Source organism: Sycon ciliatum, chromosome 9 (genome assembly GCF_964019385.1).
Source record: "Sycon ciliatum chromosome 9, ocSycCili1.1, whole genome shotgun sequence".
NCBI lineage: Eukaryota > Metazoa > Porifera > Calcarea > Leucosolenida > Sycettidae > Sycon > Sycon ciliatum.
The window spans coordinates 20481872-20500968 of NC_088651.1; the positions used below are offsets into that span (position 1 = coordinate 20481872).

The 19097-nt window shown below is 46.7% G+C and overlaps 1 protein-coding gene across 1 annotated transcript; it reads right to left on the bottom strand.

Annotated features, from left to right (window-relative positions):
* Positions 1-3447: 3447 nt before the first annotated feature.
* Positions 3448-8473, bottom strand: LOC135825237 (uncharacterized). Its single transcript, XM_065337973.1, has 3 exons — positions 8376-8473; positions 7520-7757; positions 3448-4744 (listed from the first exon to the last, which is right to left on the bottom strand). Exons 2-3 carry the CDS (start codon positions 7688-7690, stop codon positions 3740-3742), a joined length of 1176 nt encoding a protein of 391 aa, XP_065194045.1. The 5' UTR covers positions 7691-7757; positions 8376-8473; the 3' UTR covers positions 3448-3739.
* Between the last annotated feature and the right edge of the window lie 10624 nt (positions 8474-19097).

Below are 19097 nucleotides of genomic sequence, written 5' to 3' on the forward strand. Positions count from 1 at the left end.
GTCAAGCACAGCATTCTTATCCAGGACCTTTTGACCATTGGCGTTACTGGAGGAGCACTGACTTGGTTCAAACATTACCTGTCAAGTCGCCAACAGCAAGTGCGCACTGGTACCGGACTCGGCAGGGTTGTTACATGCACCGGCGGTGTTCCGCAGGGTTCGGTCCTGGGGCCGCTGCTCTTCAGCATAATTATGCACTAGAGAGGTACCGACTGTTACCTGCCCGACTATGTCAATCCAGTTTGCAGACAATATAGCCTTGACTTCCACCCGCCGCAGCGCTGACCTCGTTTCTTCTGAGCTCACAACAGCCGTCTCTAACCTAGCTCGCTGGCTAGCCTCCCGTGGTCTCATCCTCAACGCCACCAAGAGTCAGCTCCTTGTCTTTGCAGGATCCAATGGCCAGAGTCCCAACGTTGTGGTAAAGTGCTATGGCATACCCGTGCCAAGTGTCACCAGTGCCCGCTACCTTGGCATCATCTTGGATGTACGCATGTCATGGCAGTCCCAGGTTGATGGGAGCATCACGAAAGCCAATAAAAAAATAGGAACTCTGTTGCGGACACGAAAGTCGCTAACACTTGCTAGCCGCGTGCTGTTCTTCAAGGCAGCTATCATGCCGGATCTACTGTATGGGTCCGTTGCGTTTAGCCCAGGTCTCACTCAGGCCCAGGCCGACCGGCTCCAAGTAGCACAAAACCGTGGGGCAAGAGCAGTTTATGGCTGGCCGGGGTTCTCTCGTGCCAGTGATCTCCTGGAAGGCATGCAGGTGTTTAGGATTGGAGAAATACATCGGCAGAAGGTCCTGGTCTTTGTCTGGAGATGCATACACGCCAGTCCGAGTCCATCCCTCCAGGAGCTCTTCGTACGCTGCGCGGATCGTAGGACGCGCCTGGATCTCGCCCTGGGGCTCCGTCTACCAGCTACACGAACCCGCACCGGACGATCTCGCCCTGCCTCCCGAGGTAATGCCCTTTGGAACGTCCTTCCGGATGCAGTCAGAGTACTGTCGTCTCTCAGCAGCTTCAAAGCTGCCGTATACCCTCCGATCTTCCTGATGTTATGATTAGAAACTTGCCCTGAGACAGTTTCCTGTCTGTGATTGATTTTCACTGTTTAACATTATTATTTGCCATGGCGACCCCCGTAAGTCCGTAACTGGCAGGGCAGGGTTGGGCCTTTTATCCTCCCGATGTTAGTAGCAAGTACTCTCGTTAGCAGTAACTGTTAGTACTTTGCTTGTTTTTTATCCCCGTAGCTATATAGAAGACGTTACTTCAGTAACGTCTGGCGTTAGCCAGGTTCCACACAGCTTTAACTTGGTGTTTGTTTGTTTGTTTGTGTCACGCCTGGCGCTATCCCGTATCTGTCCCGTACCGAACAGTACCATCAAACACAGCTGGCCACATACAGCTGGCCGCAATATTCAAATAGGGCTTTCAAACGCAAGTTCATAACGTGAAGCAACTTAGAAGAATGGGTATGAATGCTAAGTGTATGGGGGAATGCATGTAGGGCAATAGTGCGGCTTCAAATCCTAGGATATGCCTGAAAAAAAGGAGAAGAGAAATATTTATAACACCCCTATGCTTTTTTTGCCGTCGTCAAGGACGGTAGTACACGTACTACTACAAGAAGTAGTACCCCAACGGTCAGACCTGACCTGCCCGCCAAACCTCAAACAGTAGTCTACTGAAACGCACTATCACAAGCCAGTTCACAAAAGAGCCAGCCCGCGCCAAACGCACTGGCCTTCAGGGCGTGGAGCGGGTGAAGCGCACGGCTTTCTACCTTGGCAATGTAGACCTTGGATGCGATGCTGCCTCAATTGAACTGTGGTGTAAAAAGAAAGATGTCGAAGTTTGTCACTGCTCAATCTCAGAATCACGGTACTTTGGTACAGCGAATGCCCACCTGGTTGTGGGAGAGAACTGTGTAGACAAGATCCAAGGGCCTGGTTTCTGGCCTGACAAAATCAGTATCCGGAAATGGAGGTTCCACACTGACCAGGCTGAATTTGAACAAAGAGTAAACCAACACCTCAACTTGACCCTAACGCAACACCCTTCTATCCTTCAACGCCCCTAGCCTCCTTTCCCGCAGCCTGTATCAATGCACGTTCCCTTAGAAACAAATCTGCCGAGCTATCCGACTTTCTCACGACCAGCTGTCCCCTTGTTGTTTGCATAATTGAAACCTGGTTGTGCCCACAAATTTCCTTCTCCTTCCCAGGCTATGAATGTTTTCGAAGGGATCGACCCACCTCCAAGAATAAAATTAACACCAACGACTTCCTGGCCTATGGCGGTGCTGCTATCTTAGTAAAATCAAGTGAATTTGGTCCTATTACCCACCGTACAGACCTACATCTTCCGCAATTTGAAGCTACCTGGGTGGAGATATCGCCATCCACTGGAACCTCTGTTTGCCCCACGCACCAGCAGCCCATCCAAATTGCGGCTGTCTACCGCCCACCGTCGACCGACCCGTCGATGATAGACAACTTTTACGCCTCATTTCAAAGCTGCTTGACTAAAATCCTGACCCCTGGCTCGCCAGTACTCATCATGGGAGATTTCAATGCTGAATGTTCCACCTGGTATGGAACAACAACAGACACTGTTGGCCACCACCTTTCATGTCTTCTTGACATGTTTTCCTTGCAGCAACACGTCACATTCTCGACCCACCGCTTCCACAAAGGCAATGAGGCTGCTCTGGACCTGATGATCACTGACACTGCAGCCAGCATCTGCGATCCGCACCCCTCAGCCCCTCTCGGTCAGTCGGACCACTCAATTGTTCTCGGCCGTTTGTGCATATTGACATGAACCGCATCAACACCTGCACCCAACACTACACTGCCCTCCCATTCCGTCCAGATACCTGACTTCAGTCAGTTTGACATCTCCTCCATTCTTCCCACTCACCTAGTTGCTCTAAATGGATCCATTGCTAACTACTATCACCGTATTAAGCTTCAACTTGCTCCTCCTCATGCACTTGCGCATTTAAGCTGGTTCAATAATAGCTCGCGTACCAGATGCTCTCTCCATTTCCCACTTGCCAGATCATCGATCCTTTTAAAATCCCCTCTGTTCAAATCCTATTCTCATTGGTCTCAGCTTCCGCAGGAGGTAAAGTCTCGTGACACTTTCGCTGCATTTTGTTCCATTCTGCCCGCGCCTAAGTTGAATGGAATTGAATTCGTTGTTTTCCATTGCTAGCCTAATCTTCATACTGCTCTCTCCAGGTTCCTATAGTACTCCTTTTGGTTTGTTTTCTTTTTTCTTTTTCTTCTCCTTCTTTTTCTCAGTTGCCCCCACCATGGCTGGTTAAAATCGCCCGCATCACATGCTTAATGGCACTATGTCATCGTGATTGTGGAATAATAATAAAATAAAATAAATTAAGGCGGTAGACGGTGTCGTATTACCCTCGATCGTAAACCTCATCCCAATAATTATTATTATTCTCAATTCATGGATGACATGGTGTAAACCAATATAATGAATGAGGGCTACCAGCCATGGAATTCAATACACATGCTAAAACTTAAAAGTGTTTAGGCACACGTATAAAATGGTTCATGGAAACATTCAAATGTTCGTAAGTTCTGAACGCGATTTCAATCATGTCCAAATAAGCACGTGTAACAAGTATCAATACTGGAACAATCGGCAGTAATCTAACTCAGGTGGTCACGTGATAGCTCAGCTCTGCATTTTTCCACTGCCAGTTACAGTAGTTCCTTGACAGTAAGTTCATAGCCATATCGCATCATAGCATCCAACAATTCCTCTTTCGTCCATTCTTTCCGATATTGCTGTCCTTGTGATGAGGAAAGGAGAAAGCTACCCAAACCAAGGTATAGATCGTGACGATTGGGGCGTCTGGGCTGCGGCCAATGTGTTACTAAGTCTTCGTGCTCTATGATAGCAGTGAAGTAGTCGTCCACCTGAGACGTACGTAGCCTTCCAATTATCAGGAGGTTGACAACTGAATGATTGCTTCCGAGGTTTGCAACCTTCTTGACCCATTGATTGGTAAGAATCACCGGATCGAAATAATCGAGGATGTCATCCTGATTTTCCAGAAGACACCAACATAGATAAGGATTATATGTCCATACAGAAGAAAGGTAGGCGCCGAGATCTGGGCCATCTAGTCCCAGGTATGAACATATCTTAGCGTCGCTCTTGGCCAAACTGAGAAGACCTTTCGCAAGCTCTACAAGCCTCCAAGATTGGTGCACATAGGGCAAGCATTCCAAAAGCAGTGACATATCTTCTTCCAAACAGTTGATTATGGCCTCTTGGTAATGTTCAAGGGAGCCACACGTCTCGAACAATAAATTCGCTATATCTCCTATCAGGTACATTCTGCCCTCAAAGGGTTTGAGGGGGTCCACAGTCGTGCAACTTTCCCTTATCATAATGGGGGATATAGTCGGTAGGTCCTCAGAAGCATCCTCCGGGAACAGTGTAGCGTTCTTAAAAGGTGGGTAAAGTAAACCAGACTTTTTACAGCTGGGGATGCGACTGAAAATGGGGAAGGGTTTCAACGCCAGGCATAATAATTGCACAGTCGATCTCCTTCTGCAATTGAACGTAAGACAATCGAGATAGTCGAGGCTACTTTCATCGCCGCTGTCAAACATACTGGCTGCTTGGTCGGCGATATGTAGGCTTTTGGCAATTCGAATATATGGCACATCCAAATATGGGCTGAGCTGATAGCGGTGCTGCATGGACAGGACGAGCAAAAGCAAGACAGTGCATACATACACTAAAATACGTGTATCCGTCGTCGATAGGAAACACTTTTTCTCATAGTTAACATCGGTGTGAAGAGGGTTTCACAAGTAAACTTTCGTTCCATCTCTTCGGGTGATAAACAGGCGAGGGTAATCGGGTACAAGAACAATAAACTACGTACCGTAAAGAGGTGATTAAATGGGGCAAAGAAGCATACGGAAACACAACAATGTTTTGACGATCCTGAATAGCGTGTGTATTCAGATGATTGTTTCTCTATTTTGTTTGTTATAATATGCAGTGCCAGGTTGTAGACAGTTTTGGTAATTCCTATACATGTATAGTCGCACTAAGTACCTGTATGTATGCAAGCAGATGCAGGCAAAATTCACACTTAGTCTGATAGGTAGATTGTCATGACGTTAGTGACATGTAAGTCCAGTGATTGTCTTCTGTAATTGCACTACATTTTACGCTTGCTAGGCTAATTCAACCTACCACCTGTTTGATATTCTCTTTTTTTGTGTATGGGTTTAAGCAGTTTTATATTTTTTCGTGGTAGTTTAATAGGTAAGGTATGGACTCAGATGGAGAGCCAAGGTTTAATTTAGACAAAAGAGAAAGATCAAAGAACTAAAAGTTACGCTATACTGTCCACTGATACCACCAGTTACTTAACAAGCAGCTCATGCGATAACATTGCACGACGATCTTTTGAGCCACACAAGTTGTGTGGAATGTTGATCTGCATTCTTGAACCGTGCTTCGAACGTATTGTCCAATTGTCTTGCCAGTATCTTCACGACATGCATGAACATCCGCCACCGTCCTTCACAGCTGAGACTTTCAGTTTGTGCTTATCTTGGTTGCGCTCAACTTCCCCTCCTTATGTTATTTCTATAACTTAGAACCTTCCAAGTTAGGGGTGATTATATGTGCAGCTCCAGCCCGGGCTGGTCGACAGGCGGGCCAGCCCAACAGCAACGGGATCTCGGGATTGTGCACAAATCCGCACAAAACCTGTGGTGCGTTTACATGGCAAGCGGGCTGGCCCGGCGAGGCGGGATCCCGCCTCGAGGCACCCGGGAACCCGGCTAGGCGGGCCAGAAAATCATATTATAAACAGACCAGCCCGGGCCAGAATTGTATTATTATGTTCTCGACACTGCGCTCAAACTACAAAATAGGTACTTTTACCTTTTGAGGGAAGTTATAAAGAGGATTCCCGATATTGTCTTGAAAATCTATGAAGCTTTTTGTGCAGCAACAAGAAGGACGTGCAGTGAGCACTGTTTATTTGTCGACATGCATGATTTACATTAAAATGGAAGGAGAACTTCTTGCAAAATACTTTGATATGGACAGCTAAAAATGTGAAAAACAGGAAAAAGAAACAAGGTGATACAACACACCAAGCATGTGCTACAGCGCGAAAAGAGATCAGCAGAAGAATACATTGTGTGAGAAAAAGGTTTTTAGGTTTATAATCTGAGTATGGCTTACAGCGCTGCGTTTTAGCCCGGGGCAGCACACTACAGTCGTAGTGTATTCGCTGCATACTCACAACGGGCTGGCGTGTGCTCAGCGCATATAAACTCAATGCGGGCTGGCGACCAGCCCGGCCTTGCACATGTAAACACCCTTGGCGGGCTGGCCCGCTCGCTCCAGCCCGGGCTGGAGTTGCACATAATTATAATAGGCCCCTTAGAAGGCTGTTGGAGTGCGCTTCCAAGATGTGCTAGAGCTGTTAGCCAGTTAGCTGAAGAACGTCAGTACCGTCGGTCAGTGTCGTGCAATGTTTTCGCTTGAGCTGATTGTTTCGTAACTGGTGGTGCTAGTGGACACAATAGCGAAACTTGTAGTTCCTTTGTCTTTCTCTTTGGTAAAAGGTAAGGTATACTTATGTTTATTCCCGTAGCTATGCATAAAACGTTGCTCCATTAACGTTTGGCGCTAGCCAGGATCCACACAGGTTAAATTCCGTGTTTGTTTGTTTGTTTGCTTGCTTGTGCCGTCGGTATGCTTCTGGCGCTATCCCTTAAGCCTAGTTCACATTCGACGGGGCGCGACGGGACGCGACGTCAAGATCGACGGGAAGCGACGGGACGGGCTGACGGCGTCCAATGTGTACACCAGGAACGGGAACGCAACCATACTACCGTACAGATCGGGAAGCGACGGGAAGAGTTGGATCGATCCAACTTTTCATACCGTAGACGGGCGAAGACGGGGACGCAAGCGTACAAAACGGCTGCAATTCGAGTGTGAACAGGAGACGGCGTCGTGCGCCGACTACTCCGGATTCGTACTTGGAAATTTTTAGCATTTCGAACACTGCGCTTCCCATGATAACTCACAGAATGGCTAGCACGACTTGAGTTGAATTTTAGCAACATAAGGTCTCATGTCACCTATTGTATTTAGGGATAGTTCAGAAGCGTGACAGACGAACTATTCTATCATTTCCTGGGGCTATTATTTGAATGCCACAACTCTCAGGGGCTAATTTTTTGGTCTTCGTGAAAAACTGGTATTGTGAAAATTGATTCCGCTTCTTTCAAGGAGAAATAATTGAAGAGAAGTCCCGAAAAACGAGAAATTAGGTCCAAAAGCCACCCTGCCACGGACCTTGCCTTATGACTCGCGCCGTTCGACGTTGAACGTCGCAACGATTGCTGCATGTCGTGTCGTACGAATCCAAGAATACACGCACACTGACATAAATACACACACCCAAACAGGAATAATTCAGTATTACTCACCAGACAAAGTCGTCTGAACGTGTACTCATTGAGCAGCAACCGTTGCATGGATTTGCTTACAGCACACAGCTGAAATATGTCTTGAATAGACAACATTGGCAACAATATGTCTTGCCAGACATCAAACTGAACACTTTCCAGTCCATTCACTCCTGATTCATGGGCATCCATTGCCAGGGTTGGCCTGCAGTGCTGGTTGTCCGATACTTGCTTAATCTATGGGGTTTTCTACATACGACTAACAAGAAAACAAAATTTAGAGCACAATGCAACACAATAATGCACACAGGACCTAACACAAAAACTCGCAAGTCAAAATTATATTTTTCATCTTAAAATCATTTATACAAAGAGAAAAGACCACGGAAATACAAGCTCTCCATCAGAGTTTATGTACAGCCAAAAGTTAACAATCTGGGAGCTTTTATACTTTAGCTACAACATTACACCGTTGTGGCCGCCATTCCATACATTATCATAAAATCAGCAGAAAAGGGAATAAGAAAGCAGAAAAACGAGACACAGTAGTTTCAAATAGAAAACTCCTTGCTTCTCACTGGACCTCGCGCTTTCTCGCTGCCTGGACTTCAAACTACACTAATTTCCGAAAGGAGTTATGCATCCTTGCAGGTTTGCAGTGTGGCATTTTCAGTGGACATCTCTTGTGCACTGTATGGCAGTCTCGAGTTAGTCAAGTGAGATTTCAAGAGTGGCCAGGGAGGAGCAAGCTGTCACGAAGGAATCAGCACAGAATGTTGCTACCAGTGTCTTGAAAACAGGGAATTAACAATTTTACAATAAGCACAACATGAACTGACTAAAGAGATTCTATGGCCTCTACATCCTACACCCTTACCTCACTGAGTGGAAAGAAAGTTGGTAACTGGCGACATCGGGTAGGTATATAAGTTTCTGCTGTACTAGGAGGAAGAAAAACGGATCTGACTGGCTGCGTTGCAGATAGTCTACTGTCTGTTCGAAAGCTGTACAGCACCGCCTAATGCAAAGAGTCTACTGTCTGTTCGAAAGCTGTACAGCTCTGGCTAACTAGTATACCATAGTACAGTCATTTTCCAGTACAGTGTCATCGAAGAACCACTTGCACTTGTGTAAGTACAATGCAGTTAGTTGTGAGCGTTCATGGTCTGGGACAAGACAAGTGGTCCCTACTCGTCTTCTGCTCTAGTGCATGCATCATGTCATGTAACTCAGCTGGGCATCTAGCAGCCCATGCAACCCCAGCAACTATGCCATCTCAAAAGTAAAGTACATGTAGTTGAGCTTGGCTCAACGACTACATTCGCGATGCAACAAGCGATATGGCCTACGATTGTGACCTATTCTACAGGAAAGTAGTCCAAAAGTTCAAGAGCTGCCTGCTGTACGTTTTTGTACCATAGTACAGTCATGTACCAGTGTCGGCAGTCCATGCGATGAAGGATGTCTTCGATGACCCCGAAACAGTGTGCCACCTCCTCGCTGATTCCGATAACGACTTCAACTCTGTTAGTTTGAACTGCCACTCTATGGAACTGTCGTGTGCTTTAGCCTAGGCGTTCAGGGTTTCTGTTTGACTCATTTCGTCGGTTTCCGGTCGTTGTGCTTCGTGGGGCAGGCGCCAACTCCATCCATGTCCTGTACAGCCGTGAGGGAACCACGCAAGACTGCCCCTTGGCAATGATGATGTATGCCATTGGTGTGCAACCCCTTGTCAGGACACTCGCCAACCCCAGTAAGCAACGACAGGACTAGTAGTTTGCCGATGATTCCTTATGTGGAGGAAAACTGCGGCATGTCAGCGAGTATGTCGATGTTCTTGCGGACGCAGGCCAGGATTTTAGGTACTTCTCTGAACCAACAATGAAGAAACCCCATGACAGCCACATCGCCGTTTGGATATGTGAAGCAGGGTGGCATGTTCACGATTTCCAATTCAAAACATTCTCCGGAAACCTTTACAATGTGGAGCCAGACAGTTGAGAACATAAAAAATGCATGTTTCGGAGCACACAACTTGGTCTTGAAAAAATCTAATTTTTGGGACTGTGATTACCCTCGATACTGTTCTGTTCCTTGTTAGAAATACTAATAGTAATGTCAGAATCAATGGTCCTACTGGTTGCTTTTCTCGTTTCATCATCATATTATTTATACTAAAACCAATATTTTGGGATTGGATTGGATTTTTATTTATAGTGGTGACTATAACAGACAATTGCCTAATAACAATAGACCCACTCGAGGGAAAGATGCAAAAAGATATGAATAATTAATATAATAGACTACCAGTATTGGTTAGGTGATCATGTTCGCATTTTGCATACCTGAACGTCATAATTACTAGCGCGAAAAAGCAAGGCATGGGGGTAACAGTTTCTTAAAACGGGCGGAGTTATCCACACAGCGAGCTAGAGGGTGCAAATCATTCCACAGCTTAGCACATTGGAAGGAAGCGCCATGACTGGCAAAGGCAGTTCTGAGCATGGGCAACTTAAGAGTGCGTGATACAAGGCTACGCGTTGCAAGACCATTATTTAAACGCTCGAACATTTGACTTAATGTGACACTATAGCGGCCTTCCAAACAGTGCCAAGTCAGATACAGTAATTTCTTGCAAAACATGGATGCCAAACGACCTAGACCAAGTCTCGCAAATAAAGGGCTTGATGGGCTACAAAAACCAGTATCGTACACTGAACGCAAAACTCGCTTTAGCATTCGTTCAAGCCTACCTAACTGGGTTAAGGAGAGGCCAGCAAAAAAACATTTTGATGCATATAGAAAATCTGGCAACACTAGGCACTTTACAAAGGTTTCTCGCCAAGTCAGCGGAATATTGCGTCGATTTCGGAACAGAATACCAATTTTACTGGCACGTTTGGTGACCATTGAATCAACTAGAGTCCTCCAAGAAAGATCCTGGTCCAAATGTATTCCAAGGTACTTTGCACATGTCACTTGCTTGAGCTGCACTCCATGACAGTAGACTGCGAATTGGTGGTCAGTAATATCTGGCGTAGACAGGAAGAGCACTTGTGTCTTCCGAGCATTTAGAATTAAATTGCGGTTTGACAGCCAGGTACTAATGGCTGAGACAGCTGCAGACAGGGAGTTGCTAAGCGCACTCTTCTGCGTACCGCCAACATACAATAGAATATTGTCAGCAAATTGAATAACTTTCACACAAAACTCGGAGACAATGGACTGGATCGGACGAACATAGAGTACAAAAAGCAGCGGACCAAGAACAGAGCCCTGGGGAACGCCACACATGCAGGGGAAAGGTGGACTATAGTTCTCAGCAATGTGCACTATTTGGCGGCGATTGGACAAATAGTCGGCAAACCAAACTAATGCTGAACCAGATGTGCCAAGCTCAAACAAATCATTAATGAGCACTTGGTGCCTGACTTTGTCAAATGCTTTGGACATATCCACGAGCACAGCACCAGTTATTTGTCCGGCATCGCGAGCGCGAACAAACGTGTCCTTGACGAAAACTAGAGCGTCTTCCGTTGAATCTTGACGTCTAAAGCCAAACTGACAGGGAGGGTACAAATTCTCCTTGTCCAGAAATGAGGATAGTTGTCTATGGAAAAATCGTTCTAACAGCTTCGACACAATTGGCAGGAGAGACACAGGGTGATAATTTCCCGGATCTTGCGGATTTCCAGCCTTGAATACCGGCGTGACATGTGCCAACTTCATGCCGTCTCTCACAGAACCAACAGCAAGAGATGCATTAAATATCAATGTTAAGGAGGGAGCTAGCAAACAGCGCAGGACTTCAGAAGAAATGCGGGTATTCCATCACTGCCTGTCATTTTGCTGGTGTCCAAGGAACCCAACAGTTTACGCACACAACCTATTGACACCGAACTGAAGGATGTAAAACCCTTACGTCCCACTGGGCCCTGTGGAAGACGCAGTTCAGGTCCTTGTTGTTGATCACTGACAACATCAGCAATTACACACCCAATGTTGCATGCAGAGCATTGTGGAACGGATTGAACACGTTTTTTTTCCGATCACTTGTTCAAAACCTTCCACGTTTTCCTGGGATTACCTTGAACACTGGTGAACTTAGACTTAAAAAAATCGTCTTCAATTCACGGTTCATACGAGTCACGATACGCCTGGCTTCTTTAAACGCATCGTAATCAGTCTGGCACTTAGATTGCAGCCATTTCCGATGAGCGTGGTTACGTCGTCGTATCAACAGGAACAAATGTTCATCGACCCCTGGTGAATGCTGTCTTGGTCGGGAAGACGCGTGGCGCAATGGAGCATGAGCATCAAGAATGGGCACAACCTTAGTCAGCCACTGTTGTCACATGTCGTCGCAGGACCCACGAAGTTCACAGAGGTTGGCGCAAGAAAGATCCATACGAAGTGATGCCAAGTCCATTCTCTTGAAGTTTCGATAAAGTCGCTGAGAAGGCAATGCTGTCGGCACTGGTTTAACACAAATCTTGGTTGCAATAGCACAGTGGTCACTGAACGGAACTGGACAAACATCAGGCGGGGATATGACTTGAGCTGTACTATAGACATGATCTAATAGAGTGCAGCTCCCTTGCAGCGTTATGCAAGTTGATGCAGGCCTAAGCTGGTTGTGATGTCATGCAAGGAGGCATGCTGGGATGTGGGAGATTGACTGGCCAGATAAACATTAAAGTCACCACAAAGCAGAATATTCTTGGCTTCTCCGGATGCCTTGTGTAACATGGCCTCGGAAGTCTGCCAGTAAGCTAGTGACTGACTCGGTGGGCGGTAATTACACCCGACAAGAAGAGGTTGTGGGTGATCTTTGATCTCTACCCAAATGCATTCAACGCCATCGGCCGTTAAGTCGGGACGTGGGTGACTAAACAGTGAGTTATTAACATACAAACATACACCACCTCCGGGTTTGCCGCGCCTGTCAACCCGAAATAAAGTATAGTTTGCGATTGACATCTCCATCGACGGAACGGAGTTGTTAAGCCACGTTTCACATACAGCAGCAATGTCAGTTTTTGTGTCCGATATCAATTGGGACAAGTCAGTAAGTTTATTACGTAGACTGCAAATATTCAGGGACAGTGTCCGTATACATCCAGGGTAGAACGGGGTTGCGCCTGGGTTCATTTTACTACTTATACCCATGGTTAATCTTCAGTACTTTGTTCCTTCGTCGGCATGGACGCCTCGTCATGGAAGATGTTCGTTACAGTCATGACGAGTAGGCCCCTCAAAAGGAGTCAAACGGTAGTATGTTGCGCTTGGTCAGGGGGGGGGGGGGGGATTCTAACGCAGCTTTCCCTTGGCGTTGCCGTTTGACGGTTTGCCAATGGTCCGTACTACAAAAATAATACTTCGAGTAGGTGTGCAGACCGGTCGGTGTAGTCGTGGATCTTCACTGATATTTTTATTATCAATTAAGAAAGGCGAACCTCTCAGCTTTTCTATTTTTCTTGTCACAATGTAAGAGCCATTGACACTTTATCTACATAAGGTTCTATCTAAAGACAGTAAAGTGCACGATACCTGGGCCAGGGATTACTATTTTACTACTCCATGGCTCCTAACATCGCCTGGCTGGCCGCGTCCGTATGCACAGCAAACCTTTTTTGTCACACTGTAACAGCGGACTCGGTTCGGGTTACATAATATTATAATATTATTCAAATTACAATTACAATTCATTGCATTCCCAACTCATCACAACCACGCGCTCCTCAGCCGAACCATACAGACACCAGCAAGGACACTTCCGTTGAGAGATAATATTGTTCCACGCCTCTACAGTCGTTTCGCTCCCTGTCGGAGCTCATCAGTAGAGAGGTGTCAGTAGTTGCTACTAGACCTGTTAGTATCACACCCACGACTACAAGTTTCCTGGTGTGCATCGTCATCGGCATCAGTGGGGCCTCCCGCTGTCGATCCTGTTGACGGGCGGACAGGTCGGTGTGAATCCTGAACGGCAACCGAGCCTGTCGCGTTGGGGGATCTCGCCTCGCCTACATACATGGACATTGCTTCATAAAAATAAACAACATACATGTACTTTCCATTGGCATCAGAATTCCGCGTAAGAATTTCGTCGCCTGTGTTGTGTGTTTCTCCAGCAATGAGCGCGTACTATGAATATTTATCGCTATTATTACACTTAACCATTTTAGCAGCTTGCATATGCCATTGTTATATGTGGTAAGCGCGCACTTGCGCCATTTCTGGTGTATAAGGATGATCATTCCTCCATTATCATCATTATAATCCTTTACTGATGAGCTCCGACAGGGAGCGAAACGGCTGTGAAGAGGCGTGGAACAATATTATCTCTCAACGGAAGTGTCCTTGTGTCTGTATAGTTCGGTTGAAGAGCGCTTGGTTGTGATGAGTTGGGAATGCAATAAATTGGCCGAAAGCTCTGTCGCAATATTTAGTTCTGAAATTCAAATTACAAATGAAACAACTCGTCCTCCAGAGGAATAAAAACACAACCGAGCATCTCCGGCTCCTAAAAACAACGACGGGCCCAGACCCAGCGTGTGCAGTGTTCCGCGCGGATCTACAGCTAATCCAAGTCACAGCAGAGTTCAAATATAGTACAGCATAGATTTGTGGACATCACGATACAAACACATGCATAATCACGATACAAACACATGCATAATCACGATACAAACACATGCATAATCATGATACAAACACATGCATAATCATGATCGAACACATGCACAAGTAATGGTAGCAGGGCTGCTACATTTCTCCCCTTTTTGGGAAAAGACACAGTCAGTGACGAATTCCGGCTTTTTTTCCAGGCCTGGCTGTCGTCGTAGACTTAGCTGCCCGATCATACTGGGTACGGGTTTCCGGGCGTTCGTTGGACGTGCTGGTCGGCAATGGCTGCTATACTGTTTCAGCAGACGGTGGCGAACTAGACGATTCTGATTCTGATTCTGACGATTCTGCAGGCGATGACTGAGTTGCGGAATCTGCGGATGTGGTACCATCAGCATGATCGTCAGCTTGCGACTTCGAGCTACCAGGTTTCGCTGAATACAGTCGAGATGACGTCGTTGCACCGAACCCGACTGGGCTTCGATTACTGCATCATGCGGTAAGGCCTTCTAGTCGGGGATCCGAAATCTGTAGGATGCTTTTTATTTTCGGGGTATGCCACTTCAGAGGGAGGACTTGAAACTTCGCACAGAGGTAGGTAAGGGTCTATAAAGGAGGATTTGAGAACTTGGCCGTCCCGATGCTGAGCACCAATGCCGGTGCAAGGAGGTTTGTCGAACACTATTTCGTTGCCGTGATTTCACAGTTTTTGCGCCGTTCAGCGCTTGAAAATGGGGAAAATCTGCGGGTTTCGCTTACGTAACCAGACATTTTCATGCGAATGACTCAATTTTGCTAGATTTTCAAGAGAAACACAAAGAAACACGAAGCGAAACGCAAAGTCACTCCGTCGATGAAGCATTTTCTTTCATTCTGCTTGTATAATTGAGTCATTCTGAGTTCTGAAGTAACATACAGTAGCTGGTTCGTCGGAGGAGGACATGACTGGTGTTCCTGAGATTGTCGTGCGTAACGGCTAGATGACTTGCCACTTGACCCTGATGTTGATAGGCATGTCTCGTAGGAACTGGCCGTCTCCATCGAGGTGACTCTGGATAGATTTTACCAATAGTGTTTTGTAGATTGATTCTCACTACAAACAAGAGTACTATTGCTACAAACGATTTCATGCTAGTCAATGAGCGGAATGACAACGTGTGTTAAAGGTGGTAAGGTACACACCATGGCAGCTGCCTTGAATGGAATCTTTGATTATACCAGTGAACGTAGAAATGCTTGACTAATCTTGAATATCGTCTCTTTGAATCATTGTTTTGTTGAAGTTTTGGATGCTGCACAATGACATACTTACGTGGAGGCATTCACATTGTAGAAGATCATGGGATGATTATTTCCCTACTTCATTCAGTCCTTTGTGTGGTAGATTGAGTAGTAGAAGACGTGGTATATTTTTGGAATTTCTCCAAACGCAATCAGTAAATGTGGCGGTAACATGGAGAATATAATCATTTTAAAACTACAGCTGCGGTGCATCATATTGTTGGTGAACAAAGGCTGAAGGCAGATATGTAAACAGTGTCATGGATGCGATATGCATCGGCACCACCGCATACATCCAGGCAAGACGATGTAGCGCAATATCTGTGTTGAATGGTTTTTGATCCCTTCATCATGGAGAACAGTATCCATTCTTAATCCGGTTTGCGATTTTCAGCTCTCTGTGCTGCCAACGACGTCCACTTGTTGCTCACATGTGCAGTGCTGCTGAGCGGGTTGTCACATTCGAACATGCATCGGCTACTACTGGAAGCGTTAGTTACGGTCCAGAACATGGGAGCTAATGATTGGGTTGTCACATTCGGACATGCTCCAGCAAGTATAGTACAGGGTTGGGGTGACCCGTTGCACTAGAAGCATTCAGTGCTGTAACCTTTGCGACGTTTGCATCTATGCCGAGCAATTATCTCCTGGGTTCTGACTGCTGCTCCGTGGAGTTGATAGTAGGGCACTAGACAGCAGCTTGGTAAATTGTCATTCTGAAATGCTACTTCAGAGCAGCAGATGATGGTGGCGTTCTTGCACAGCATGTTGTTGGTACATCAATCACAGCAAGTTCACTGGTGATGATAAACTTCTGGCCGCGAGTTGCATGTTTCTGAGATTCGTAGATAATGACAAATGCAGTACATGTAACCGGTACTGAAGCAGCTGTAACTTCCACTCCAGCTCCTGGATCTTCTGTCCCTACCCAGGTGCAAGATTGGCACGTCGCAGGTGGAAAGTGTTCTACTATTTCTCCAATAATCTTGCAACAAACCGCGTCCGCTTTTCCCTCTGTCGCGAACCGCTTTAGTGCGCTGGAGCACTCCATGGAGAGGAAGCGTAAGCGAGGAGCCGGGACTGACGCATCATCCAGTGCCGACTTGTCCGCGAAGGCTGTTTGCCCGACCACCAAGACAGACGACTTCTATGGTACCGGGTCGGACTGGGATGAAGAGTGTGAGGGTGACGACGGCCGCGGTAGGAGCCGTCATGAAGTGGTGCAGTGAACTGCACCTTGAAATAGTATGCTTGAACTGCCTGTGTATTTTTTGTTTTAGGTTTTAGATTAGTTTCTAGATGTAGTTCTTCCTTATAGATCTATTAAATGAATCCACAATTACATACAGCTACTGTCGGTCGACAGAAGTCTTGTAAACTTGCTTTTCTGAATGTATGCAGCCTTAGAAAGAAGTTAGGAGAAATCCAAAACTTCATAAACTACCACAATGCAGATATCTTCGGCATTGCTGAAACTTGGCTTGATTGTTCGATTTCTGACTCATCCATTCATATACCGTATATTCTCTATTATAAGCACAGGTCTCCATTACTAACACAGTCTCTAATACTAGCACACTGTGAGCACCTTTCGAAACATTATAAGCACGGTCTCTATTATTAGCACGGTCTTGGTGGAAATCAATGCGGCATGCATGATATCTAGCATGTATTTCTTCTTGCTCTGTATGGATGTATTGGTTGAAAAAATATAAGCACGGTCTCCAATATAAGCGCGGTCTCCAATATAAGCACGGGGTAGAGGGGTGTTGAAAAAATATAAGCACGGCGCTTATAATAGAGAATATACGGTACCTCATTATAGACTCTTTAGGCGCGATCGCGGGCACAGACCTGGTGGCGGTATAGCTGTATACAGTCGAGATACCCTGGCTGGTTCCAGACACGCTGAACTCGAGAGTGACACAATCGAAAATCTGATACTCACCTTGAAGACAGAGACCGGTGAACCCATCACCCTCGCTACCTTCTACCTTCCGCCTTCCACTACTGCTGCAGTATGGCAAGACCTAGAAATCAGTCTGAACAATCTAACCTTGCGACGAAACAACCGCGTGGTCGCTATTGGTGACTTCAATGTGGACATGTGCTCGGGACACAGCCGGATGCACACCATGCTCCAGCGGTTTGATCTGGAAAACTACATCCGGACACCGACAAGAGCAACGGCATCAACTTCCATCCTAATAGATCTGCTCTTCGCCCCTAACACTCTAGTTGGAACATGCACGGTCATCAAGTGTGACATCAGCGACCACTACGCATTTGTGGCCAACATTATCGTCGCCACCCGGCAGTCCGAATGAGTCGCATCTCGAAAGAGGCGAGTGTGGAGGATAAACTTGGAGCACTTTAACGCTGACTTGCAGGACTGCAATCTTGAGATTTTCAGGAAGTCGAATGATGTTGATGCAATGATAAGCGAATGGTACGCAAAAGTTTTTACTGCTCTAGATCGTCACGCCCCCTTACAACCTCCTCGTAAGCCGAGGCGCCGACCTTGCCCATGGTTGTGTCCTGAACTTGTATCTGCTGTGCGTCAACGAAACAAGGCCCACCGACTTCTTTCACGCTCTCCAAACGATGTCCGCCTGCGAGAGCAACACCGCACTCTCCGCGCAGCCGCGCGCATGCTAGATCGGAGGCTAAGGGATCAGTATTTTCAAGCTCGCCTACAGTCGGCCGGAAAGGATGGACAGAAGCTCTGGAATACGATAAACGTGGTGACTGGACGAGCGAAAAGTTCCAGCCCCCCACAAGTACCTGTTGGAATCCTCTCCCGAACATTTGGCGAAGTTGTACATGACCCCCAACGCACCAGCCGAACGTGAAGCACCAGCATTCACGGAACTTGCGCCTGTTTCGACGGAGGACATTACGGCCCTTCTCCAGTCCGTTGACGCGTCAAAAGCAACTGGACATGATGACTTGCCGGGTATTGTCCTTAGAAACTCGGCATCAATACTGGCCCCCTCGCTCAGCATCATTTTCAATACTTCGTTATGTCAGGGGTGTGTTCCCCGTCAGTTTAAAATTGCTAATGTGTCGCCGCTATTCAAAGGTGGCGGCCTTGTCCCTTGTCAGCCTACTGCGTATCGACCTATTTCTCTACTACCAGTCGTTTCTCGCCTCCTCGAGAAGATCGTCAAAGCTCAGCTTACATCCTTTCCGACCGATCACAGTATTCTCCCCGACTCGCAGTTCGCGTACAGGAAGAACCACAGTACGGAGGACGCTCTTGTGCTAGCTGTCAATCGCTGGCTGAAAGCGAAGTATGAGCGCAAACAGACAGGTGTGATATTCGTGGATATGTCGAAGGCTTTCGACTGTGTCAAACACACCATCTTGGCACAGGAGCTATCCGACATTGGGGTCGGCGGTACTGTCCAGCTATGGTTCACTAGTTACCTGAGTGAGCGGCTTCAACGCGTATTGATGTCGTCCAACTGTAGCAGCCACGTTGTCCCGAGCGCGGCGGATCTCACGGAGAGCTGCGTATAGCAGAGCAGTAGCGACCAGGAGCACAAGGCACGTCAAAGGGCAAACGATGATCTCAACCACCCTCAAGCAACCAGTGTAACGGTGTAGACTTGATTGATTGGAGAATTCTCCGAATGATGTTCAAACCAGAGGTTATAAAGCAAAAGAAAGGCGAGAACCGCAGGAGTGA

Excerpts from the sequence above, each read along its gene's own strand:
- LOC135825237 (XM_065337973.1), bottom strand. The coding sequence starts at position 7,690 with ATGGATGCCCATGAATCAGGAGTGAATGGACTGGAAAGTGTTCAGTTT. Across the intron at positions 4,745-7,519 it reads CGTTCAGACGACTTTGTCTG|CACCGCTATCAGCTCAGCCC; the intron begins GTGAGTAATACT and ends CTGTCCATGCAG.